Source organism: Gekko japonicus, unplaced genomic scaffold (assembly GCF_001447785.1).
Source record: "Gekko japonicus isolate JY-2015 unplaced genomic scaffold, Gekko_japonicus_V1.1 scaffold1787, whole genome shotgun sequence".
Classification (NCBI taxonomy): Eukaryota; Metazoa; Chordata; class Lepidosauria; order Squamata; family Gekkonidae; genus Gekko; species Gekko japonicus.
The window spans coordinates 123509-148806 of record NW_015174893.1 but is presented as its reverse complement, the minus strand read 5'-3'; the positions used below and the strand labels follow the sequence as shown (position 1 = coordinate 148806).

The window sequence follows — 25298 nt, the reverse complement described above, 5'->3', positions numbered from 1 at the left end:
GCCACGACAGGAGGCAGGGCCAGTTATAACACTGCTGCTGTAGAAGGCAGAGGCATGCACAGGGGAAAGTCAAAGTGCCGGGGTAAAGAGAAACCACTTTTAAAAATATGCTGAAAAAATCAGGTGGTGTGTGTGGAAGCCCTGACTAGAGCCAGGGCCTTTTTGGCGCTGGCTCCTACCCAGTGGAATGAGCTCCCGTTTGAGATCAGGGTCCTGCGGGACTTATTACAATTCCGCAGGGCCTGCAAGACTGGGTTCTTCCACCAGGCTTTTAGTTGAGGAGGCGGATGTCCTCCCCCCCCCCCCCCCCCCCCCCCTCCCGTCAGTGTCCTAGATTCGAACAGCCGCCTGCGAACTCACACGGCTGTTCCATCATAATTGCTGAGACAGATCTGGTTAGCTCTTGCATGGTATTTTACGACTTCTGTATTGTTTTAAATTTGCTGTTTTAATTGTTATTATAAACTGTATTAATATTGACAGAACCTGCTCTGAGCCTGCTTGTGGCAGGGCGGGACACAAGACTAATAAAATAAATAATAAAATAATAAAACCAACACTGTTGTGGGAGCTGCCACTGAAATGGCGTTAATTTTAATCTGCGAGGCTGATCAGACTTCCAGGGGCCTATCAGGAGCCCTGCTGGGCAAGAGCCGCATCTGGCCCCACCCGCTTCCTGAAAATACTTGGTGGGCTCCAGGGAAGGTCTTGATCAATGTTCCCTCTAAGCTGTGGAGTCTTCTGAGCAAAAGTTCTGCTTTGTGAGCTGCTGGCATTAAAGTTGGGAGCAGGTAATTTGGCTACAGCATAAATCAGTTTGCTCTGGAGCCCTCCTATCTGAGCTGAGACAAGAAGAATGTGTGAGCCGGAGGCTAAAAAACTATGAGCTACCTCACACCTACTCAGCTTAGAGGGAACACTGGTCTTAATGGGCACCGTGTTGGGGACCCCCGTTCTAAGGTGTATTCTTCATCACCACGTAGTTCAGCTCGCCTCTGAGGCCAAACTTCTCACCCTGCTAGGAATTCCGCTTTCAATACGATGCCACTTAAAAATGGGTAGCGCTAAATTCGCCCACGAACTTATGAGCCCATAAACGTGGTGAAGCTTTTGGGCCGCTGCACGGCTGGGTTTGTTTGTTCCACGTCAGGACTCTGAATGGAGGAACTCTTCCTGTTAAAGGAGGCTTCTTTGCTGGGTCACCTGGAAGAGACTGACTAGAGCAGTGGTGGCGAACCTATGGCACGGGTGCTGGAGGTGGCACTCAGAGCCCTCTCTGTGGGCACGTGTGCCATCGCCCCAGCCAGGCCCAGACCATCATTAAAGTGCCAAATTCTCTGCCAAATAATTTTAAGTAAATGAAAGCATTTGGGATTGCTTTCCTTACTTTGTTTGGGTCATCTGAAGTTAATGTATGAGTTGTTTTTTCTAAAGTAGAACCTAGGTATTCAGGTTAAAGTGCCGTGTTGGCACTTTGCGATAAATAAGTGGGTCCTTGGGTCGCAGTTTGGGCACTCGGTCTCTAAAAGGTTCGCCATCACTGGACTAGAATAAGCATGGCTGGTTTTAGGAGCAGACCTTTAGGAGACCTCCCGGCTGAAGAATCTGTGACTTTGTTTCAGAAGTCCGATCCCTGGACCAAGGCACTATGCTCTCCTGTGGACTTCCGTGCCCAGCACTTCTAGCATTAAAGAGATTACATGAATCGGACCGTCGGTCCATCAAGGTCAGCACTGTGTACTCCTGACAGGGTCTCTCCAGTGTCTCAGGCAGAGGTCTGATCCTTTCAACTGGTGATGCCAGGGGTTGAACCTGGGACCTTCTGCATGCCGAGTGGATGCTCTTGTTCTACCACTGAGCCAGGGTCCGTCCTCTATGAAGCTGCCTTATACTGAATCAGACCCCTGGTCCATCAAAGTCAGTAATGTCTGCTCTGATTGGCAGCAGTTCTCCAGGGCCTCGGGCAGAGAAAGTCTTCCACATCACCTGCTGCCTGGTCCTTTTAACTGGAGACGCCGGGGATTGAACCTGGGGCCTTCTGCGTGCCACGTGGATGCTCTTCCACTGAGCCACAGCCCCTCCCCAGGAGTTTCCACAGCCAAGAGCATCCTGTAAGAACTGCCTTGCTGGACCTTTGGCCTGGTTCACCTAATCCAGCATGCTGTTGCCATCACTGGCCAGCGAGGTGCATTTGGAAACTCCCGAATTAGGGTATAAAGTTATGACCAATACTAAGAAGGGTGTGTGGCCCCCATCTGCGGATACCTAAATCTGCAGATTGGGGCCACACGGGTGCTAAACAGATTTTTCTGCAAATGTGGGAGTCTCCCCAGGTTTGCAGAAGAATCTGCAATCAAAAATAAAATATAGGGGAGGTGGGGGTTAATTCTCCCTAAATACATTTGCATTGTCTGCATGTGTGCAGACAACACTCTTACCTGATTAGAACATCAAAGGATGCCTGGCAGCTGTGTGGGCCTAGCCCCGGGCTCATTAGTAGGTGGTGGGCCCTGGTGCCATGCCAGGCTTGGGGCTGGGGGGAGGGATATGGGATTTGCCCCACATGAGTCCCCCTCCATTGAGCTGTAATGGGAATCTGCAACGATGGGGGAGGAGTTCCCCTGCGAGTGTCACAGGTCCCCCCTGCAAGTATCGTGGGTCCCCACTTGTATATTTGAAAGTCTACCAGTTCACACATTTCTGCCCCTTGGCTGAGATTTGTGTTGTAGGCCCTTTTTTCATTTGCCAACTGTAACATAGTTTGAGGTGGCTCATTGCCAGAAGCAGGGCCTTTTCAGTTGTGGCACCTCAAGCTGTGGATCACCCTTCCTCCGCAGTTGCTTCCCAGGTGCTACCTTAAGCATCTAGTGCTAGATGAAGGTATACTTATTTTCTCAGGCTTGTGTCAAACTGGTTCTTGTGCTGAGGGAGTTGTTGACCTTTTTTTGTTTCGTTATCTATTTTTAATCTTTCATAATGTGTTAGTGGCTTGTTTTTAATTTTGGCTTGAATTCCTGTAACACTTCTTACCGGATAGCACGATTGAATTTTTCTAAATAGTATTTTTGAAGATAGACTGCTGTTGTCCATGGAGGTTCAGGGTTAATGGTTTTAGCAGTCTTTGATGGGCTTTTTCCATGCCTTTGTCTCAACCTTCCCTACAGCCTTCCCCCCCCCCCCGCGAAGAGCTCAAGGCTTGCAGAGTGCCACCTATCAGAGCATCTAATGCACGCATCCTGTTGTGAACACAGACCTTTTCCTCCGCGACTCCCCCTGCTGTGTGTGCTTCCTGTCTCAAAAGTTCATCTTCAGTGGCCCACTTCCAAAGGTCTTGTGGTCAGATGGGCTAACTAACTCCATGAGCATTGAAAACCTTTCCTCCACTAGGCCGGGGATCATTGGAAAATGTGTGTTGTGTAAGGAAGAGGAGCTGCCACCTCCTGCAAAGGGATTCTCTTGTGGCCGTCTCTTCCTCCGAAGCCGGTTCTAGGAATTGTCCCCCGTGGCTTGGCCCAGGGCTTCACTGCAAGGCACACTTCCTCTTTGCCTTGGCTGGGGGGCTCCAGATCTTGAACACGGATCCTGACGCTTCCTGCTAGGGTGTTCTGGCCAGAGGTTCATCTTTCTTGCGGCCGTGCCCCACCCAGGGCTTGTTAACATTGGCCTTTCAAGGGTACTCAAAATGGCAGGCAGTCTGAGCGCTTCTGGTTTGGATGCGAGCACATAAATATTTGTTTTCCCTAATCGCCTGTGGCATGCAGGGATTAGCTCCAGGCGACCAGGCAGGGGAATTTTTTTCCTCAAAACCAGTTGGCCTTCTTTTATCGTGATCCGCTAGGCGCGTTCGCAACCGAGGAGGAGGAGGCTGGAATAATATTAGCAGTGAGTTGTGGAAATGTCCCATCTAGGTACAAGCTTCCTTTTGGGACTGGAGCTTGGGGGGTGGGGCTGCTTTTAATCGAGAGGACACCTAGCTGCGGATTGAGCACTGATTGGTCAGTTCCTGTATCTGACCGCAAAAAGAAGAAAGGAACTGTGAGGTAACTGCGCTAGATAATATTTCAATAATAATCACAAAATTGTACAACAATGTGTGCAGAAAATTATATAAATATACAAGACAATAGACGATGGTCTCCGGAATGCAAGCACCTTGCCCCAGGAACATTCTGTCAGAGAAATTCTCGCAATTAAGTCATGACACATCGGTGAATATTATGGATTTTTGATACCTACTAGTTGAAAAGACAGACCAAGAGTCGCTGTTTTCATTCACTCTCGGAAGAAGAATAGTATCGAAACGATAGAGCATTCCGGAGACCATCGTCTATTGTCTTGTATATTTATATAATTTTCTGCACACATTTTTGTACAATTTTGTGATTATTATTGAAATATTATCTAGCGCAGTTACCTCACAGTTTCTTTCTTCTTTTTGCGGGCTGTTCTGTGACTGTGACCATCATTTTTGAGCCCAGTTCCTATATCTGCCAGGGAGGAGGGAGGAAGTTGAAAGCAAAGCTCCAACCGGTGGGTTGGGTGGTAGGAAGGCCAAGCCGAAAAGAAGTAGGCAGCCTGCCCCAGATTTGTGAGGGGGTCAGGCTGCTTTTGATTCTCAACTTGGGTTGCCAACCCCCAGGTGTACCCTGGAGATCTTCTGGAATTACAACTGATTTCCAGACTGCAGCTCTCAGTTCCCTTCCTTTGAATGGTGGTGTCTGTGGCATTATACTCCACTGAGGCCCCTCCCATCCCAAATCCTCCCTTCCCCGGGCCCCAGCCCCACATGCCCAGGAATTCCTGAACCCAGAACTGGCAACCCTATTAAAACTCTATAAAGTCACATAAAACATACTCAATTCAAGACATAAATTAACAATTAACAGTAAAGTGCATACAGTACTGAAAATTAGATGGCGTGCTTCCAGATCTCAATCCGCGTTATTCATCTAATCATCATCCCTCGCGCCGATAGGCTTAGCGATATATCTGGGCCAGACCTAGGATCCAAGCATTCACTAGGATCATTGATGGTAACAGTGGTGGTGGCTCCTATTGAAAGGCCTGGCGGAAGAGCTCCGTCTTACAGGCCCTGCGGAACTGTAGAAGGTCCCGCAGGGCCCTGAATTCTCCGGGAGCTCGTTCCACCAGTAAGGAGCCGCCACAGAAAAGGCTCTGGTCCTGGTACTGGTGAACCTTGCATCCTTGGGGCCCGGAATAGTCAAACAATGTTGGGGCCCAGACCGTAGTGCTCTCTGGGGTATATATGGGGAAAGGCTGTCCCTCAGGTAGGTCGGTCCCTGGCCATGTAGGGCATTAAAGGTAAGCACCAGCACCTTGAAACGAATCCAGTATGCTATAGGCAGCCAGTGCAGTAACCTAAGCACTGGCTGGATGTGCTCCTGCCGTGGGAGGTCCATCAACAGCCTGGCCGCGGCGTTCTGCACTAGCTGCAGCTGGGGGTGGGAAGGCAGAGCTTCTCTAGCAGCTGAAACCCTCATCTTTTCAGCAGGGTCTTCAGCTCTGGGTTGGGAAATACCCGGGAATTGAGGGGGTGGAGCCTGGCCAGGGCAGGATTTGGGGAGGGGAGAGACTTTAGCAGGGCGTGCGTACCCTCCAAAGCAACCATTTTTTCCCAGGGGAATTGATCTTGGGTGTCTGGAGATCAATTGTAATAGCAGGAGGTCGGCAGTGCTATTTTTAAGGTATATTTGTCTCCACCCAAGTGTAGACAAGATCTGGCTTCGAGCGCGTTGAGGGCTAGCAACTTGGAGCCACGTTGAGCAGCGCTGCTTGAAAATTCAACCCAGGACTCTGGATTTGCTTGAATCGGAGCCACCCTCTGCAAAGGTGGATGTCTTTGGTGAAAAAGGCACTCTGCACACGATCAGGTTCCCAGTGTTCGCTGAACCTGAAAGTTGGCCGATCCGAACTGCGCATCGGCATAGCATGTTCTTGGCTCGGGAAGAATGTTCTGTAGTAGGCCCGTGGTGTCTCGGGGGGGTGGGGGGAGAAGCTTTATAACTCCAACCTGTTGTATAGCAGCTGGTCCTTTTCCTTCTCCCCCTCCCCACAGTGGCGGGGGGGGGGGAGGCTGGGGAGAAGACAAAGCCGGGCAGTGTTGTCTGGAGAGGTTCCCACAAAGGCCTCCTGTGGGTCGTTCCATAGCCCCTTTGAGAACCGTTGGAAGGCTAGGAAAGGGGGAAGGCTGCCGGGATCTGCCAAGGGGCATGCTGTAAAGGTTCTGCCGCCACCCGTAAAACTTGGTGAAAGGAGTTCACATTTGTATGAGGCTGAAGCCACGCAGGGTGGCTGGCCGGCCCCCCTCGGTGGTGTTTCCCAGCTTTGTCAACTTCTGGTACTGCTTCAATATGTGTTTGTAAGAGCTGGGTTGTTTTCTCACAGCCGAGCATGCCTCTGGAACGGAATTGGGAGGTGGCCTTCCAGATGCTCCCAAAGGCTTTCTCTTTGAGGCTGGGGGGGGGGGGGGGAGAAGGAGATCTGACCTTGGAGGGAGCTCCCTCTGCCTGTTTCTGCATTAGTCACAGCTCTAGGTGCACCTAAGGAATCTGGCCCGGGGCAGTGACTCGTTCAGGGGTGCAGCAGGCAGTCTCCTCAGGGAAGGGAATTCTGTTGCATCTCTGTAACTGGCTGACTAAGGCACAGTGGAAGATGGCATAGAGGTACCTAAGGGTTCTGGCCCGGAGCAGTGACTCGTTCAGGGGTGCAGCAGGCAGTCTCCTCAGGGAAGGGAATTCTGTTGCATCTCTGTAACTGGCTGACTAAGGCACAGTGGAAGATGGCATAGAGGTACCTAAGGGTTCTGGCCCGGAGCAGTGACTCGTTCAGGGGTGCAGCAGGCAGTCTCCTCAGGGAAGGGAATTCTGTTGCATCTCTGTAACTGGCTGACTAAGGCACAGTGGAAGATGGCATAGAGGTACCTAAGGGTTCTGGCCCGGAGCAGTGACTCGTTCAGGGGTGCAGTGGCCAGTCTCCTCAGGGCAGGGAGTTCTGTTGCATCTCTTACTGGATGGCTAAGTATGGGATGAGAAGTCTTTGCAGAGGTACAGAAGAGGCTGTTTTGCTGTGTGTACTTGAAGCTTGTATATCTCTAAAGCACCCCCATATGAACCAACGTAGTCATGAAGGTCAAAGAAGACGGGGACGGCAAAGGATGAGATGGTTAGACAGTGTCATAGATGCAACGAACATGAAGTTGAGCAAACTTCAGAGGACGGCGGAAGACCGGAAGGCCTGGCATGATCTGGTCCATGGGGTCCCGGAGAGTCGGACTCGACTGTGCGACTGAACAACAACAAAGACATGCTTTTGTTCTAGTTGTCCTCTAGAGAAGAAAATTTGTGCTGTCTTCAAAATTCTCTAACAGCTCAGCGTGCTTCCATCTTCTGTGTTCAGCTACTGAGCTCCAAGGCATGGAGGGGTGACTCCCAAGGCTGAGGTAGTAGCCTAGTAGTTTCAGCATCTCACTATTTGTACTTACTTGTTCCCTGCCTTTTCTCCCCACTGGGGACCCAAAAGTGGCTTACGTTGTTGGTTTTTTTGCATTTTTATCCTCACAGCAACCAGTTGGTGTCGTGGTTAAGTGCGCGGACTCTAATCTGGGAGAACCGGGTTTGATTCCCCCACTCCTCCACTTGCACCTGGCTGGATGACCTTGGGCAAGCCACAGTTCTATCAGAGCTGTTCTTGAAAAAGAGCAGTTTCTGTCAAGAGCTCTCTCAGCCCCACCCACCTCACAGGGTGTCTGTTGTGGGGAGGGGAAGGGAAAGGAGTTTGTGAGCCGCTCTGAGACACCTTTGGGTAGTGAAGGGCGGGGTATAAATCCAATCCTCCTCCTCCACCTCTAGTCTAGGGAACCATGGTCTTAGTTGCTGGCTTACTCGCCTGTATCCGAAGTGAAGTGCGTTGGCTTGGGGAGGGGGTTCCCCGCCAGCTTACTCCAGTGTCTGGATCATTCTAGGCTAGTAGATCTGCGTAGCTGCTGGCAGGCTAAAGGTGAAGGCCACTCCCCCCCGGTCACTCTGCACATGCTTTGGAGTACTGTGTCCTCTTTCTAATTCCAGATCACAAACCTAAGGACCAGTCTTGTGTTGTGTACATACAGCAGTGTAGAAGGAAAGAGAGAAAGAAAGAAACCATCAGGGGCTTGTTGTTGTTGTTCAGTCGCACAGTCGAGTCCGACTCTTCGCGACCCCATGGACGAGCTCTCTCCAGGCCTTCCGGTCTTCTGCCGTCCTCTGAAGTTGGCTCAACTTCATGTTCGTTGCATCGATGACACTGTCTAACCATCTCATCCTTTGCCGTCCCCGTCTTCTTTGACCTTCAATCTTTCCAAGCATCAGGGTCTTCTCCAGTGAGTGCTCCCTTCTCATTTGGTGGCCAAAGTATTTGAGCTTCAGTTTCATTATCTGGCCTTCCAGGGAACAGTCAGGGTTGATTTCTTTGAGGATTGACTGATTTGTTCTTCTTGCAGTCCAAGGGACTCTCAAGAGTCTCCTCCAGCACCATAGTTCAAAAGAATCTATTCTTCGGCGCTCGGCCTTCCTTATAGTCCAGCTCTCGCAGCCATACATGACTACTGGGAATACCATTGCTTTGACCATGCGGACTTTTGTTGGCAGGGTGATGTCTCTACTTTTTATCATGCTGTTTAGGTTCGCCATCGCTTTCCTCCCAAGGAGCAGGCGTCTTTTAATTTCATGGCTGCAGTCACAGTCTGCGGTGATCTGGGATCCCAGGAACGTGAAGTCTGTCACTACTTCCACAGCTTCCCCTTCTATTTGCCAAGGAGTGATGGGGCCGGATGCCATGATCTTAGTTTTTTTGATGTTGAGCTTCAAGCCCACTTTTGCGCTCTCCTCTTTTACTCTGAGCAAGAGGCTCTTTAGATCCTCTTCACTTTCAGCCATTAGAGTGGTATCATCTGCATATCTGAGGTTGTTGATCTTTTCCCCAGCAATCTTAATTCCCGCTTGTGATTCATCCAGGCCAGCATTTCGCATGATGTACTCTGCATATATATTAAATAAGCAAGGTGACAGTATACATCCTTGTCGTACTCCTTTTCCTATGCTGAACCAATCAGTTGTTCCGTATCCGGTTCTAACTGTCGCTTCTTGGCCCTTATACAGGTTTCTCAAGAGACATGTGAGGTGGTCTGGTACTCCCATCTCTTTAAGGACCTGCCATAGTTTGTTGTGATCCACACAGTCAAAGGCTTTAGCATAGTCAATGAAGCAGAAGTAGATATTTTTCTGGTACTCTCTTGCTTTCTCCATAATCCAGCGAATGTTGGCAATATGATCTCTCGTTCCTCTACCTCTTCGAAACCCAGCTTGTACTTCTGGTAGTTCTCTATCCACGTACTGTTGAAGCCTAGCTTGTAGGATCTTGAGCATGACCTTGCTAGCGTGTGATATGAGTGCAATTGTGCGATAGTTTGAACATTCCTTGGCATTGCCCTTCTTTGGGATTGGAATGTATACTGATCTTTTCCAATCCTGTGGCCACTGTTGCGTTTTCCAAATTTGCTGGCAAATGGAGTGCAGAACTTTAACAGCATCATCTTCTAAGACTTTGAATAGCTCAGCTGGAATACCATCACCTCCACTAGCTTTGTTGTTAGTAATGCTTTCTAAGGCCCATTTAACTTCACATTCCAGGATGTCTGGCTCAAGGTCAGTGATTATACCGTCGTGTTTGTCAAGGACATTGAGGTCTTTCTTGTATAGTTCTTCTGTGTATTCTTGCCATCTTTTCCTAATCTCTTCTGCTTCTGTTAGGTCCCTACCGTTTTTGTCCTTTATCATGGCCAGCTTTGCATGGAACGCTCCCTTGATTTCTCCAATTTTCTTGAAGAGATCTCTAGTCCTTCCCATTCTATTGTTTTCTTCTATTACTTTGCACTGTTCATTCAGGAAGGCCTCCTTATCTCTCCTTGCTGTTCTCTGGAAATCTGCGTTCAGTTGGGTAAATCTTTCCTTTTCGCCTTTGCCTTTCGCTTTCCTTCTTTCCTCTGCTATTTGTAAAGCCTCATCAGAAAGCCATTTTGCTTTCTTGCATTTCTTTTTCTTTGGTATGGTGGTGATTGCTGCCTCCTGTACGATGTCACGAACCTCTGTCCATAGTTCTTCAGGCACTCTATCTATCAAATCCAGACCCTTGAATCTATTCTTCACCTCTACTGTATATTCATCAGGGATGCGATCTAGGTCAAACCTGAATGGCCTCGTGGTTTTCCCAATTTTCTTCAGTTTAAGTCTGAATTTTGCAATGAGTAGCTCATGATCTGAACCACAGTCAGCTCCAGGTCTTGTTTTTACTGACTGGATAGAGCTTCTCCATCTTTGACTGCAAATTATATAGTCAATCTGATTTCGGTGTTGCCCATCTGGTGATGTCCATGTGTAGAGTCGCCTCTTAGGTTGTTGGAAAAGGGTGTTCGCTATGACCAGTGTGTTCTCTTGACAAAACTCTGTTAACCTTTGCCCTGCTTCATTTTGCTTTCCAAGGCCAAACTTGTCTGTTATTCCAGTTACCTTTTGACTTCCTACTTTAGCATTCCAGTCCCCTATGATGATGAGGACATCATTTTTTGGTGTTAGTTCTAGGAGGTGTTGTAGGTCTTCATAGAACCGGTCCACTTCAGCCTCTTCTGCATCAGTGGTTGGGGCATAGACTTGGATTACTGTGATGTTGAATGGTTTGCCTTGGAATCGGACAGAAATCATTCTGTCATTTTTGAGATTGTATCCCAGTACTGCCTTTTGCACTCTCTTGTTGACTATAAAGGCCACACCATTTTTTCTACGAGATTCCTGGCCACAGTAGTAGATATAATGGTCTTCTGAGTTAAATTCGCCCATTCCTGTCCACTTTAGTTCACTGATTCCTAGGATATCGATGTTCAGTCTTGCCATCTCATTTTTGACCACGTCAAGCTTACCTTGATTCATAGATCTTACATTCCAGGTTCCTATGCAGTATTGTTCTTTGCAGCATCGGACTTTCCTTTCACCATCAGACACATCCACAACTGAGCGTCCTTTCGGCTTTGGCCCAGCCGCTTCACTCTTTCTGGGGTTACTTGTACTTGTCCTCTGCTCTTCCTCAGTAGCATATTGGACACCTTCCGACCTGAGGGGCTCATCTTCCGGCGTCATATCTTTTAGCCTTTTGATACTGTCCATGGGGTTTTCTTGGCAAACATACTGGAGTGGGTTGCCATTTCCTTCTCCAGGTGGATCACGCTTGGTCTGAGTTCTCTGCTGTGGCCTGTCCGTCTTGGGTGGCCCTTCACGGCATAGCCCACAGCTTCATTGAACTGCGCAAGCCCCCTCGCCACGACAAGGCAGTGATCCATGAGGGGGCATCAGGGGCTAGGGAAGATTAAAGGCAAACTTTCCTCTCTGCTCAGTTTGGTGTAGTGGTTAAGTGCGCGGAGTCTAATCTGGGAGAACCGGGTTTGATTCCCCACTCCTCCACTTGCACCTGCTGGATGACCTTGGGCAAGCCGTAGGTCTGATAAGAGCTGTTCTTGAAATAGAGCAGTTTCTGTCAGAGCTCTCTCAGCCCCACCTACCTCACAGGGTGTCTGTTGTGGGGAGGGGGAGGGAAAGGAGTTTGTGAGCCGCTCTGAGACTCCCTTGGGTAGTGAAGGGCGGGGTATAAATCCAATTCTCCTTCTCCTCCTCCTCTCCTGGAGGCAATTTCCACTCGCCCCAGGTGGATATCTATTTACAAGTCCAGTAGTGCCAGCTGGGCCTGTGCCACATCACATCACTTCTTGGCACAAATGCCCTGCAGGCCACAGAGAGAGGTAGGGTGTGCCAGGACCACAAATGGCAGTCTTCCCCACCCACTTGTAAAAGTGATCCTTCAAAGAATGCTTTAAGCCCCAGGAAGAAAGGGCTTTTAACAGCTCCCATAGAAACCTCCCATTTTCCAAAACGGTGCGTTGGTTAAATGTGTTCCTGGGTTGGTGGCCTGCAGCCATTCAAGGTTGTTTGTGCACACCCGCCTATTGCACAGGTGTGAACTGGCTTCTGACCAGGGTTCCCTCTAAGCTGAGTTAGTGTGAGCTTGCTCACAGTTTTTTAGCCTCCGGCTCACACATTTTTGTCTTAGGTCAGGAAGGAGGGCTCCAGAGCAAAACTAATTTATGCAGTGACCCAATCGCTCGCTCACAACTTCAATGCCAGGAGCTCACAAAGTGGAAATTGTTGCTCACAAGACTCCACAGCTTAGAGGGAGCATTGCGTTCTGACCTGTCTTGGCTTGCTTGGAATGTGTCTGTTTTATCTGTCTGCTTTTCTCATCCTGGGCCTTTGCTCTTTTCCCTCCCTGGGACATTTTTGGTCGAAGGGTGGCCAGGTTTTGAGGCTAAGGGCTAGGAAAGGAAGCTTTCCACATTTGCTCAGCAGGTTCAGGGTTTGCAGAGGTCGGTAGGAAATGCCACAGGGGCTGGAGGAAAGCCGGCTTCCGCAGGAAGAGGCGGCCGCAGCCTCTCTGCTGTGGTTTGGAGCCGGAATGGGGCTTCCCAGGTCTGGGCTAAACTAGCAAATTGGTACAAAAGATCTGCCCTGTATCTGGTCACCACACCTTAAAAAGGAGATTATAGCTTTGGGAAAAGTGCAGAAAAGGGCAACTCGAATGATGAAAGGGTTGGAACACTTTCCCTATGAGGAAAAGTTAAAGCGCTTAGGGCTCTTTAGCTTGGAGAAACGACGACTGAGGGGTGACATGATCGAGGTTTATAAGATTATGCATGGGAAAGAGCAGGTAGAGAAAGAGGTACTTTTCTCCCTTTCTCACAATACAAGAACTCGTGGGCACTCCATGAAACTGCAGAGCGGTCGGGTTAGAACGGATAAAAGGAAGTACTTCTTCACCCAAAGAGTGATTAACACATGGAATTCACTGCCACAGGAAGTGGTGGCGGCTACAAGCATGGACGGCTTCAAAAGGGAATTAGATAGGCATATGGAGCAGAGGTCCATTAGTGACTATTAGCCACAAGGTTTAGATAGGGGCTCTGGGGCAAGTGATGCTCTGTCTTCTTGGTGCTTGGGGGGGTCAACAGTGGGAGGGCTTCTAATGTCCTGGCCCCACTGGTGGACCTCCTGATGGCACTGGTATTTCTGGCCACTGTGATACAGAGTGTTGGACTGGATGGGCCTTTGGCCTGATCCAACATTGGCGTCTCTTATGTTCTTATGTTCTTATCTCAATACGGTTATGCGCCTGTTGCTTCTCTGGGGAGGGACTGGTCCAGCATCCTGCTAAGGTGGAATGAGAAATCTAGTTGAAACTTGACCTGGGGCTTAATTAAGGTCCCCTTCTGCATCCTCTAGGCTCCCAATAAATACGACACACAAAGAGAACTCTGTGGGCAGGGTATTCTCATGATACGCAGCTCTCTGACCCTCCTGGGTTGCTGCTCACAAGAACATGTAAGCGAAGCTGCCGTGTACAAAGTCAAAGCCACTGGCTCCTCTAGCTCCGTATTGCCTGCTCTGATTGGCCGCTGCTCTCCAGGGCTGTGGGCAGAGAATCTTCAACAACTGTCACCGGAGGTTCTTTACCTGAGATGCCAGGGATTGAACCTGCAGCCTTCTGTATACAAGGCAGGTACTCCACCCCTGAGCCACGCTCTCCCTCCTGCCATGAGTGCCCCTAGGTCCCTTCACCGTCTGTTTGTTTAATCTCCACTTCCCATGCGTCATGTGGGAGGGGCCGTGGCTCAGTGGAAGAGCCTCTGCTTGGCATGCAGAAGATCCCAGGTTCAATTCCCGGCATTTCCACTTAAAAGGACCAGGCAGTGGGCTCAACCTCTGCTCGAGACCCTGGAGAGCTGCTGCCAGCCAGAGTAGACGATACTGACCTGGATGGACCAATGGCTTGATTCAGTATAAAGCAGCAGTTTGTGCATTGAGGTTCTTTACCACAGGTGGTGGGGCTTGAAGCTGCAGCCTTCTGTATACAAAGCAGGCACTGTTCCAGTTTGGTGTAGTGGTTAAGTGAATGAATGAATGAATTTTATTGTTACGGCACCCAGCCAGCAAATAGTGGTTAAGTGTGTGGACTCTAATCTGGGAGAACCGGGTTTGATTCCCCACTCCTCCACTCACACCTGGCTGGATGGCCTTGGGCAAGCCATAGTTCTGATAAGAGCTGTTCTTGAAAAAGAGCAGTTTCTGTCAAGAGCTCTCTCAGCCCCACCTACCTCACAGGGTGTCTGTTGTGGGGAGGGGGAGGGAAAGGAGTTTGTAAGCCGCTCTGAGACACCTTTCGGTAGTGAAGGGCGGGGTATAAATCCAATCTCTTCTCTTCTTCTCCACTGAGCCATGTTCTTTCTTCTTCCAAGAATTCCTCAAGTTCCCATGCCAATCTAATTGTTTATTCTCCACTTCCCATCCCAAATTTGGGGAAAGGAGACTGACCTACCTTTTAGGGCTGTCGCAAAAAATCCCTGGGGGAAGGCCTTGAATGCTCAGAAGTTGCCGGTATCCATGGAAAGGACAGATCCAGTTGCTCAGCCGCGTTTGTCTGAAGCAGCAGAACAAAGTCTTGAGTCCAGCAGAACCTTTCAGACCAACAAAGTTTTATTCAAGGTGTGAGCTTTCGTGTGCAAAGCACACTTCCTCAGATACAGTGAAGTTGAAAGAGAAATAACAGCCATACGTACAGAGGGGTGGGCAGTAAATTAGCATACGGAATAATGAAGGTGACCCATATAACTAAGTTATATGGTGTAGTGTAGTGGTGGTGTAGTCTGTCTGGTGTAGCCAGTCTGGTGTAGTGGTTAAGTGTGCGGACTTTGATCTGGGAGAACCGGGTTTGATTCCCCACTCCTCCACTTGCACCTGCTGATGTGACCTTGGGTCAGCCACAAGCTCTGGCACAGCTGTCCTTGAAAAAGAGCAGTTTGTGTCTGAGCTCTCTCAGCCCCACCCACCTCACAGGGTGTCTGTTGTGGGGAGGGGAAGGGAAAGGAGTTTGTAAGCCGCTCTGAGACTCCAAGTGAAGGGCGGTGTATAAATCCAATCTCTTCTCTTCTTCTTCTTTTAATCCATTAGAAACATCTTCATTATCCTGTATGCTAATTTGCTGCCCGTCCTCTATATGCGTGGCTGTTATTTCTGTTTCCATTTCATTGTATCTGAAGAAGTGTGCATGCACTCGAAAGCGTATACTTTGAATAAAAATTTGTTGGGTCTTGAAGGTGCCGCTGGACTCTTAACTTTCTTCTAGTGGAAAGGACAGTTACACATATATACATACATATAAAGCTCCCTTATACTAAATCAGACTTTGGGCCCATCGTGGTCAGTACTATCCACCCAGACTGGCAGCTGCTCTCCCGGGTCCCAGTCAGAGGTCCTTCCCATCACCTACTGGTCTGGTCTTTTTAACCGGAGATGCCGGGGATTGAACCTGGGACCTTCCGGATGCCAAGCAGAGGCTCTTCCACCGAGCCACAGCCCCTCCCTCTTCTGTATGTGCATCGAAGGGAAAGATGCCATCGAACTCCCAAGTTGTGAAGCTTGGGAGGTGAACTAGCAAGCACTTCTGTTGTGAGTAGGTCTCTGGCGTACTGTGGAGTGTGCTCAGCTGAGTGCATGAAACCAGACATAGGCTCATATGTACTGCCAGCCTTGCACCGAGAGTCCCTGCTGACTTTTACCCACTTGTAGGCTGGTGAAGGTGGTCTGACGAACAAATACTGTAGGCAGGAGCCAGTCATTCACGTTCGCAGCAGCTTGGAGGAGAAAGCTGACGTTGGTAATATCACACAGCGTCTAGGCCTCATGGTGAGCTCCTCCTAGTTCACATCCCTGGGCCTGTAGCAGCCGCAGTTGGGTACCCCTTCCGCCATGCCTGGTCAGGTATCTTGCTAAAAACCCTCTCTTGGAGTAGCTGTAACTGGTTTTTCACGACCACGAGCTGCTTTGAGAGCCAATCTTGTGCAGCTTCAAAAAAAATGTACTAAAAGAGATGCAAATTAGGGACAGGGGTGGAGCCTGAGAGGGAGGGGTGGAGCCTGAGAGGGAGGCATTTGAGGAAGGGAGGGACCTCAGCCGGGGTACCACTCCATAGAGCCCACCCACCAAAGCAACCAGTTTCTTCAGGAGCACCAATCTGTATGGAGATCAGTTGTCATTCTGGGAAAACTCCAGGCTCAGCCTGGAGATTGGCAACCTTAGTATGGAAGGAGGCATAACTCTGGATCAGACAGCTTGCTTTGCATGCAGAAGGTCCCCAGTCCGGACTGTGACGTATGGTTGAGAAGCCTTTTGAGCTTAGGGGAAGATGTGGCGTCCTCTTATTAGGGAGGACTGGTTTTCTCTTTCAATCTATACTTTGTGTTCACAAACAGGGTAGATTCGGCTGCCACCAGGAATTTAAACAAATTCCAAATCCTTTCTCATTAGCTGTTGGTAACGTGACCTCGAGTCTGGGCTTTTCCAAGGGTCTCTGTGGTCCTGAGGAAAGATTTGAACTGAATTCTGGAACTCAAACAAAATGTGATTTATTGAATAAAATTTTAAACATAAGTTGTTTGTTAACTATAACTGTTTAGGGGAAGAGAAACTGGAAAACTTAGCTGTTAGGGTATCACACACAGTCTTTGGTCACAAAATCCTTCTCTATTAAGAATCTCCTTTTCAATAGACCCTCACTCCGGCTAAGCTCTTTATTTTGTGCTTAGTTTTCTTTTAAACTTTAGGATGTCTCAGATCCTTCTCGTAACTCTTCAACATTTTAAACTTTCAACAACATATTTTCTGAACACTTTAAGTTTCCACACAGCACTCTGTTTCTCTGACAGACTCACTAACTGACAGACTCTCATTCAAAACTCCAACTGAACTGCACTCTCATTCTAAGCAACCCCCTCCTACACTCTGCCATCCACCAATCACATCACACTAGTTTCTCTCAATCATTCTACATTCTACTCTGCTATCACTGCACTCCAACCAAACATTTAAAGACACACACTCACTAAAAACAAGGAATCATTACAGAAGGTCTTGGACCCAAGAAGAGACAGAGCTAAGAGTCCAACAACTGAATTCTGAAAATGCTGTGATTACATACTTTGATGTACCAGAGCTCTCAGAGGTGGTCTCAGAAAAGGCAACATTAAGGCACGTGGCTTGGGTCTCAGGGAGCATACCATTGGATCAGAACCAAAGGATTGATACCACAGGTAATTTTTGGGACCTGCCTAGATCTCTGTTGCTGTGGCTCTGTGGAAGATCCTCTTCTTGGCATGCAGAAGGTCCCAGGTTCAGTCCTGGTATCTCCAGTTAAGAGGATCAGGTCTTAGGTGGTGTGAAAGACCTCTGCCGGAGACCCTGGAGAGCCGCTGCCAGTCAGAGTAGGAGATACTGTCCTGGATCGCCCAATAGTCTGCTTCAGTATAAGCCATTGTCATCTGTGTTCATATGTATCCATCATTTGCATTCGGGCATCTTGAGCTATCTAACGGCACTTCTCTGTGTCTCTCTAGTGTCACCACTCCTGCAGACGTCCGCGCACACACACACACCATGGCAAACAGAGGGCCGGCCTACGGACTCAGCCGAGAGGGTCAGCAGAAGATCGACAGACAGTACGACCCTGAACTGGAGCAGATCCTGATCCAGTGGATCGTGGCGCAGTGTGGCCCCGAGGTCGGGCAGCCGCAGCCTGGCAAGGATGAGTTCCAGAAGTGGCTGAAAGACGGCACAGTAAGGGGGTTTCCCTTTCCTAGCTGTGAAGGGTTAGCGGTTCATTGCAGTTTAACTACGAGAGAGGGTTTTTTTTTGGGGGGGGGCAGCTTAAATCATCCCCTTGTGTGTGAAAGCAAGGACTTACAGAGGGTTTGAAAGACAGGTTTCTCTTTAGGTGTGTGCGTTCCACTCTTTTATTTATTTATTTTATTTATGCATTCGATTTATATACTGCTCAGACCCGAAGGTCTCTGAGCGGTTTACAGGCGATTTTCCAAATACAGTTAATTCCTAAACTAGGGCCACATGAAACGGGGGTGGGGGCTGCCTACCGGACTTCACACACACACACACACACACACACACACACACACACCAGGTGTTCAGAGAAAGTGCTGTCAAGTTGCAGCTGACCTCTGGTGAGCAATGCTCCCTCTGAGCTGTGGAGTCCAGTGAGCAAAAATTTGACTGTGAGCGAGCGATTTGGCTGCTGCATAAATGAAGTCTGCTCTGGAGCCCTCCTTCCGGAGCGGAGGCAAAAATCTATGAGCCGGAGGCTGAAAAACTGTCAGCTAGCTCACACTAACTCAGCTTAGAGGGAACACTGCGGGTGACCAGTGTTTCCTCTAAGCTGAGTTAGTGTGAGTTAGCTCACAGTTTTTTCGCCTCCGGCTCACAGATTTTTGTCTCAGCTCAGGGAGGATGGCTCCAGAGCAAACTAACTGATGCAGTAGCCAAATCGCTCGCTCACAACTTTTATGCCAGTAGCTCACAAAGCAGAATTTTTGCTCACAAGACTCCACAGCTTAGAGGGAACATTGCTGGTGACCCTGTAGGGTTTTCAAGGCAAGAGGTTTCCGGAGGTGGTTTGCCACTGCCTGCCTCGGCGTAGCGACCCCGGGCTTCCTTGGCGGTCTCCCACCCAAGTACTAACCAGGGCCGACCTTGCTTAGCTTCAGAAATCTGAAGAGATCAGGCTAGCCTGGGCCATCCGGGTCAAGGCAGAGAGTTGGTAGGGTCCCAAAAACCTGCAGACCTTATTTGAGCGGAACTAGTGTTGGCTGAAGCCTGGTTTCATCAGATCTCGGAGGCTAAGCAGGGTCAGACCCATAGCTGAGGCCTGCTACTGTGTGAAATGGGCCTTCCCCCTCCTCAGGAAATGTGCATTCACTCTGCACAGCAAGCAAACAGAACTGTCCACAGTCCATGCCATAACTCATGCCATAGTGGTCCCCGTCAGGATGCATGGGTGTGAAAGCCAGACAGTGACGAAAGCTGAGAAGGAAGCAAGTGGCTCGCTTTGAAAGGTGGTGCTGGAGGAGAGCTTTACGGATACCGTGGGCTGCCAAAAAGACACATCGGTGGGTTGTCGACTAAATCAAGCCTGAACTCTCCCCTAGGAGCTGGAATGACTAAACTGGGACTACTCTACTTTGGTTACATCATTGGAAGACAAGACTCACTGCCAAAAATACAGTAATGCTAGGAAAGGTTAAAGGCAGCAGGAAAAGAGGGAAGACCCAACAGGAGGCGGATTGGCACCGTTGAGGAAGTCGGGGCCCCTCAGTCTGCAAGAATAGGATGTTTTGGAGGTCATTAATTCATAGGGTTGCCGTTAAGTCAGAAGCAACTTGACAGCACTTTAACACGCATACACACACACCACAGCCCTAATAATTATTATTATTGTACGGTGTTGTGTGTAGAATAACCAGGAGATCCTAAGATTGTCTGGCAGTTAGAAGTTCTAGGTGTGTAGAATAGCCAGGAGATCCTAAGATTGTCTGGCAGTCAGAAGGTCTAGGTCTCTAGTGTTATGCACCACTAGGTGGCGAGCTAGACTTTTTCAGGCAAGAGATGTGTCAGAGGTGGTTTGCCATTGCCTGCCTCTCTGGCCTGGCCCTGGTATTCCTCAGAGGTTGCCCATCCAAGTACTTGCCAGGGCCGACCCTGCTTAGCTTCCGAGATCGGATGGGGTCAGGCTAGCCTGGGCTATCCAGGTCAGGGTTCACGCAGCCCTATTTGACTTGTATGACCAGGTGAAGATGGGTCACTGCCTGAAGGGGCGTAAATTTTTGAATGGGTGTAGAAAGAAGGGCAAAGGTAACCAAGACGGAATCACAACCTCTCCTAATCCCTGCCCAGGTGCTGTGCAAGTTGATCAACAGCCTGTATGCCAAGGGCCAAGGGCCCGTGGCCAAGATCCAGTCTTCCACCATGGCCTTCAAGCAGATGGAGCAGATCTCGCAGTTCCTGCAGGCAGCCGAACGTTACGGCATCCTCGCCACAGACATATTCCAGACGGTAGACCTCTGGGAAGGTAAGGCCAGCTTTGGGAGGAGGGGAGTGTCTAAGCCTGGGATGTCGAACTCATTTGTTATGAGGGGCCAGATCTGACATCAGCGAGACCTTGTTTGGCCAGGCCGTGTGTGTCATAAAATGTAATGCCAGGTAGCGGAGATATAAACTTTATAAAGGACACAAACAGGTTTTTTTTACTTAAATGTCTGTGCTGTTGAAATCTTGAGTATGCTGTTCAGGTGTATATCTGTAAGCTGCAGACCTACTTTTGATTTATTGACATTCACCATAGAAATCTCATGCTCTGTTCTGTCTCCTGGACCCAGGGGAAAACATGAAATGGATGAGTGATTGAGAGAGTCTGGCGAAGCAAGCTATGATGCAGCAGCAGCAGCAGCAGAACTGGAAGCAGGAGATGGCCAGTTCTAGTGCGGGCCTGATAGAAGTCCTTCGGGGGCCTGATCCGGCCCCTGGGCTGCATGTTTGACACCCCTGGTCTAAGCCATCCAGATAATTCCGAAAGGAGCTTTTGTGAGTCGGTGTTCACGTCTTCAGAAGAAAAGGCAGCAAATGTTTTAAACAAAAGTGCGTGCTCGAATAGATGTCAGTCTTCAAGGTGTCCCTGGACTTCTGTTTTCTTTTGCTTTCTTTGGTTCAAAGAATGCCTCTGTACTACGGCCTTCTGAAGTCTGTACATGATGCACTGCTGACAGGTTCGTTCTGGTTCCTGATGCCTGTTCAGGGTTTTACACTGAAATCTTCTCTCTGACATGTGGAGGCCCTAGTAAAAAACAGTGGGGGAAAAGCGGGAAAAAGCGGTTCCCTGATGCGAAATGTCCCCTGGGGGCTGCTGTTCGTCCCAGGGGGAATTTGCATTTTACTAGATGTAAGTTTCCAGCAGGGCTAATAGTGCCCCTTTCAGTCCTTGGAATCCAAAGGGGAGAGGATGTATCGGAGTTTCCACATGTAACTCCCAGTGGGGAGGGGCTGTGGCTCAGTGGTAGAGCATCAGCTTAGTGTGCAGAAGGTCCCAGGTTCAGTCCCCGGCATCTCCAGCTAAAGGGATCAGGTAACAGGTGACGTGGAAGACTCAGCCAGAGCTGCTGCCAGTCTGAGTAGACAATATTGACTTTGATGGACCAAAGGTCTGATTCAGTGTAAGGCAGCTTCATATGTTCATTTCCAGGGAGGTGCCCTATTTATCCTTATTAATCATTATTACTAGCTGAGAGCCAGTGTGGTGTAGTGGCTAAGAGCGTGGACTTCAGTCTGGGAGAAGCGGGTTTGATTCCCCACTCCTCCACATGCAGCTGCTGGCGTGACCTTGGGACAGTCACAAGTCCTCTCAGAGCTGTTCTCTCAGGAGCAGTTCTGGAAAGAGCTCTCTCAGCCCCACCTAGGGTGTCTGTTGTGGGGAGAAAAAGGGAAAGGAGATCGTAAGCCGCTCTGAGACTCCTTCAAGTAGTGAAGGGTATAAATCCAATCTCATTATTATTCTAATGCAGAAAAGGGGTATCTACAGTGAAAATGCTGCCGCAGTTTGGTGGCAGGGTGATATTGGCTAGTATCTGACAGAGGTTAGCCAGCAGGATGCCCTTGGTGCTAGCTAGCTGCCTTGTTACTTTTAGAGCTTGCTGGGGGGGTGTAAATGTGTTCTTTAAAACAGCTGGAAGGATGTGAGACTTCTCTTAAATGGGGAGAGGCTAACTTTGCAGAAGTTTCTGAATGATTAAATGCTTGAACGTGTGCAACGGACTGTGACCCAAGTGATTATTGTGGAACTGCTTATACCAGAGGGTGTCCTAAATTAGTCACTGCTAGACTGCGCTGGTCTGATAAGGTTAATCTATTTCCCTGATTGGCTAGCTCCTCTGAATGCCCAGCCTTCACCTGAAAAATTTCGAATCCTTTTTCCTTGTGGAGACATAAGTGGAAAGGCAATTGGGGGTTTCTCTTAGGTCTCTTAGGACAAAAAGGATTGAGGGACTCATGCAAAATGAAAGTGTGGGGAGCCAGATGAGATAGTCAGTGATGGGAATTATTATTGTACTGCAACAATCGCAGCAGACCAAGAGGAAGCCCAAAGGTGGTTATTAGGGGAAACACCCTAAGGGTGCTCAAAAAAACCTCTGGATGGCAAACCAAAGCAAAACCTCTATGTAGAAGCAACCTATTCAAGTGCAGACTTGTGAGTGACAAGAACAGTGAAGCCAGAGGGGAGATCAGAATTTCAGTAGCCTGCATAATTTGCTTGGCTTCTTCCCATGGCTATTAAAAATAGAGCCAATTCTGAGCCCAAGCTGCGTAACTTTTGCTCAGGCACAAAACCCTGCTGTCTTTATCACTGGGATGAAGATCTGCCAGCAGCATAAAATTCTTCTCCAATCCAACCAAGAACGGTAGCCATTAAGTATTGTTAGCCTGCCTTGCTCCAAGACCAGATGGTCCCATGCACCATGATACTGGCCAGTGGAACATCCATGTTCAGAGGTAGCATGCCCTGTCCTCAGCAGCTAGTCTTCAGCTAGGGGGTGTCTTAGCTTCCATGTCTGTCTTTCAGTGTTATCTGTGTGGCCAACATGAGAGCTACGATGCTGGACTTCAATATAAACTGGCAGACCTCTCCTGGATGGTATTGGGCTTTTGTGCTGCAGTAGCACATGGACGTGCTCTCATCTGTCTCAACCTTCTCCATCCTATAGGTAAGAACATGGCCTGCGTGCAGAGGACCCTGATGAACCTGGGAGGCTTGGCAGTTGCGAAAGGCGACGAGTTCTTCGCTGGAGACCCCAACTGGTTCCCAAAGTAAGTGCTGGCGAAGGGGTTTGTGTGCAGTATGCACCATCCGAATTCTGTGCTGGTCGCTTACGGAACTTGCTTGAGCCTTGCTTAGCTAGACACCGAGGAGAGCAGTCCTGTTATCCCATCAGGGAGTTCCATAGCCACAAGCCCCTGGAAAGACTGTTTCTGTACATAGAAGACCTGGAATGACCTCAGGGGGCTGTGCTTGGGACTGCCCTGTGAGGGAGGCCAGCGCTGTTCGTTGCATTGCTGGTAAAGGGCTGGACATTCAGGTAACTTGCTTAGGTCACCTAGTAGACCTGCAGTTAAGATTAGAAACCAGGGAATTCTTTCCTTGGCCTCTCCAGCCCCTTTATATTAAACTAGTGCTCAAGCGGATTTTTTCATACTGGTGCTCAAGCGGATTTTTTCATACTGGTGCTCAAGCGGATTTTTCCATACTGGTGCTCAAGCAGATTTTTTCATACTGGTGCTCAAGCAGATTTTTCTGCAAGTGTCTGCTGACTAGGTTAGCAGATGGGATTCCATAAGTTTGGCTTGCTGAACAAACCACCCGTGTGTCTGCTTGGTCCCTAGGATGGCCAACCTCCGCCTGGAAATCTCCCAGAATTACCCCTGAATCTCCAGATTACAGAGATCAAGGTCCCCTGGAGAAATGGCTGCTTTGGAGGGTGGGCTCTATGGTTCCAGCCCCAAATCTCCAGGAGTTCCCCAACCCAGAGTCAGCAACCCTATTGTGGTCCCCTTGAAATGGAACTAAATACTTAGATTAAGTACATTTTGGCATACCCTACAAATCAATTTGGCCTCTGAACTCTGAGCCAGTTTGGTGTAGTGATTAAGTGTGCGGACTCTAAACTGGGAAAACCGGGTTTGATTCCCCACTCCGCCACTTGCAGCTGCTGGTGTGACTGTGGGTCAGTCACAAGTTCTTTCAGAGCTGTTCTCAAAAGAGCTCTCTCAGCCCCACCTACCTCACAGGGTGTGTATTGTGGGGAGGGGAAGGGAAAGGGATTGTAAGCCACCGCTCTGAGACTCCGAGTAAAGGGCGGGGTATAAATCCGATCTCTTCTCTTGGTGGAATTTGGCTTTTCTTTTCTTTCTTTTATTTTCTTTTTGGTAACTCTGGTTTTGCAAGATGAATAAACTTCCTTGTTCTCCCCCCCCCCCCCCCAAATTGTTCCTTCAGGAAGTCTCAAGAGAACCGCCGTGCCTTCTCGGACGACAAGCTCAAAGAAGGGCAGAGCGTCATCGGCCTCCAGATGGGCACGAACCGGGGTGCCTCTCAGGCGGGCATGACGGGCTACGGGATGCCACGCCAGATCCTTTGAGCCCCGAAACCCCTTGATCCGCCCTTGGTTTCCTAACTTTTAAATCTCCCCAGAAGCCTTAAACGGGGGGTGTTGGGGGGGTGGGGTGTTTGAGGCTTCCTGGTTCCCCTTTCCCTGTGCTCACAATTGCCAGTGTGTGCCCTTTCTTAATTTCCTCTTACCAGATTCCATTTGGGGCATTTTCGACTGGAGTAAACCTCTGTTTTCCCCCATGATCTTTTCCCCTCCCTTCTGGAGTATTTTAAACCACAGGTTTTTTCTTTTGTGCCCCTGACCCAAACATGCTGGGACCAAGGAAATCCCCCCCCCCCCCGCCCCCCAGGTAATGCAAAAATGGTGGTTCCAAGGACCAAATACCTCTTGCTTTGGGGCACATCCGACCTACCGCTCACATTCCAGTGTCTGGCTTTGTAGCACAGCTCCCTGTTTTTAACAGAAGCTTTGGGACCAAAATAGTTGCTTTCTTGGGGCTCCAGGTTAACAGTCTTCTTCCCTCCCCGCCCCTCGCCGGGAAATCGGCATCTTAATTTCTAGAATCTCATTTCAGAATGCGTAACGTCTTAGCTTAACCCTCTCCTAAAAGGCAAAGCTGGGAAGGGAGGCAAAGACGGTTATTGAACTGCACCTCGGAGTGGGAGGGTCAGCCGGCTGGCAAGATTCCAGAGAAGCGAAACGGTTTTGGACCCTCTTGGTGCTAGGTTAGGTTCAAATCCTCCCCTTTTTTTAAAAAAAGCTGCTTTTGGGGGTGTGGGCCAAAAGGGATTTAGCTGATCCGCTGTCTTTGCTCTGGCGTGGTCTTTGGGTTCCAAGCTGGCTCTGTTCCATTTTCTCCCCCCACCACACACACAGACACACCTTGGCAAACTTTTTCATTGGTCAGTCCTGTGGAATTCTGGTCTCTGAATGCTAAGTGCTGCCCAGACGCCTCGTGCTTGGGGGGCAGGTGGGGGGGGAGGCGCACTGCAGTCCCCCCCCAATTGGGGCAAAGGCACAGCTGTTAACCTGAACTCTTAAAATCATGTGGCATTCTTGACTGTGGAATGTGCTCTTGCCTCAAGGCCTCTGATAAGGAATAAAGATTGCTCAATCCTTGTTTATAACTCTGTGCCTATTCTTTCTGGGG

At 49.3% G+C, this 25298-nt stretch overlaps 1 protein-coding gene across 2 annotated transcripts in view; it reads left to right on the top strand.

Annotated features, from left to right (window-relative positions):
- The window catches only part of TAGLN2 (transgelin 2), a 43420-nt gene extending 18521 nt beyond the window's left edge, over positions 1–24899 (top strand). For both annotated transcript variants that reach the window (XM_015424952.1, XM_015424953.1), the window contains exons 2-5: positions 17540–17759; positions 19887–20061; positions 22745–22847; positions 24034–24899. In XM_015424952.1, coding sequence (XP_015280438.1) covers positions 17580–17759; positions 19887–20061; positions 22745–22847; positions 24034–24175 — 600 coding nt within the window. In that variant the 5' untranslated portion in view covers positions 17540–17579 and the 3' untranslated portion in view covers positions 24176–24899. The remainder of the gene's footprint in view (positions 1–17539; positions 17760–19886; positions 20062–22744; positions 22848–24033) is intronic.
- Positions 24900–25298: the final 399 nt, after the last annotated feature.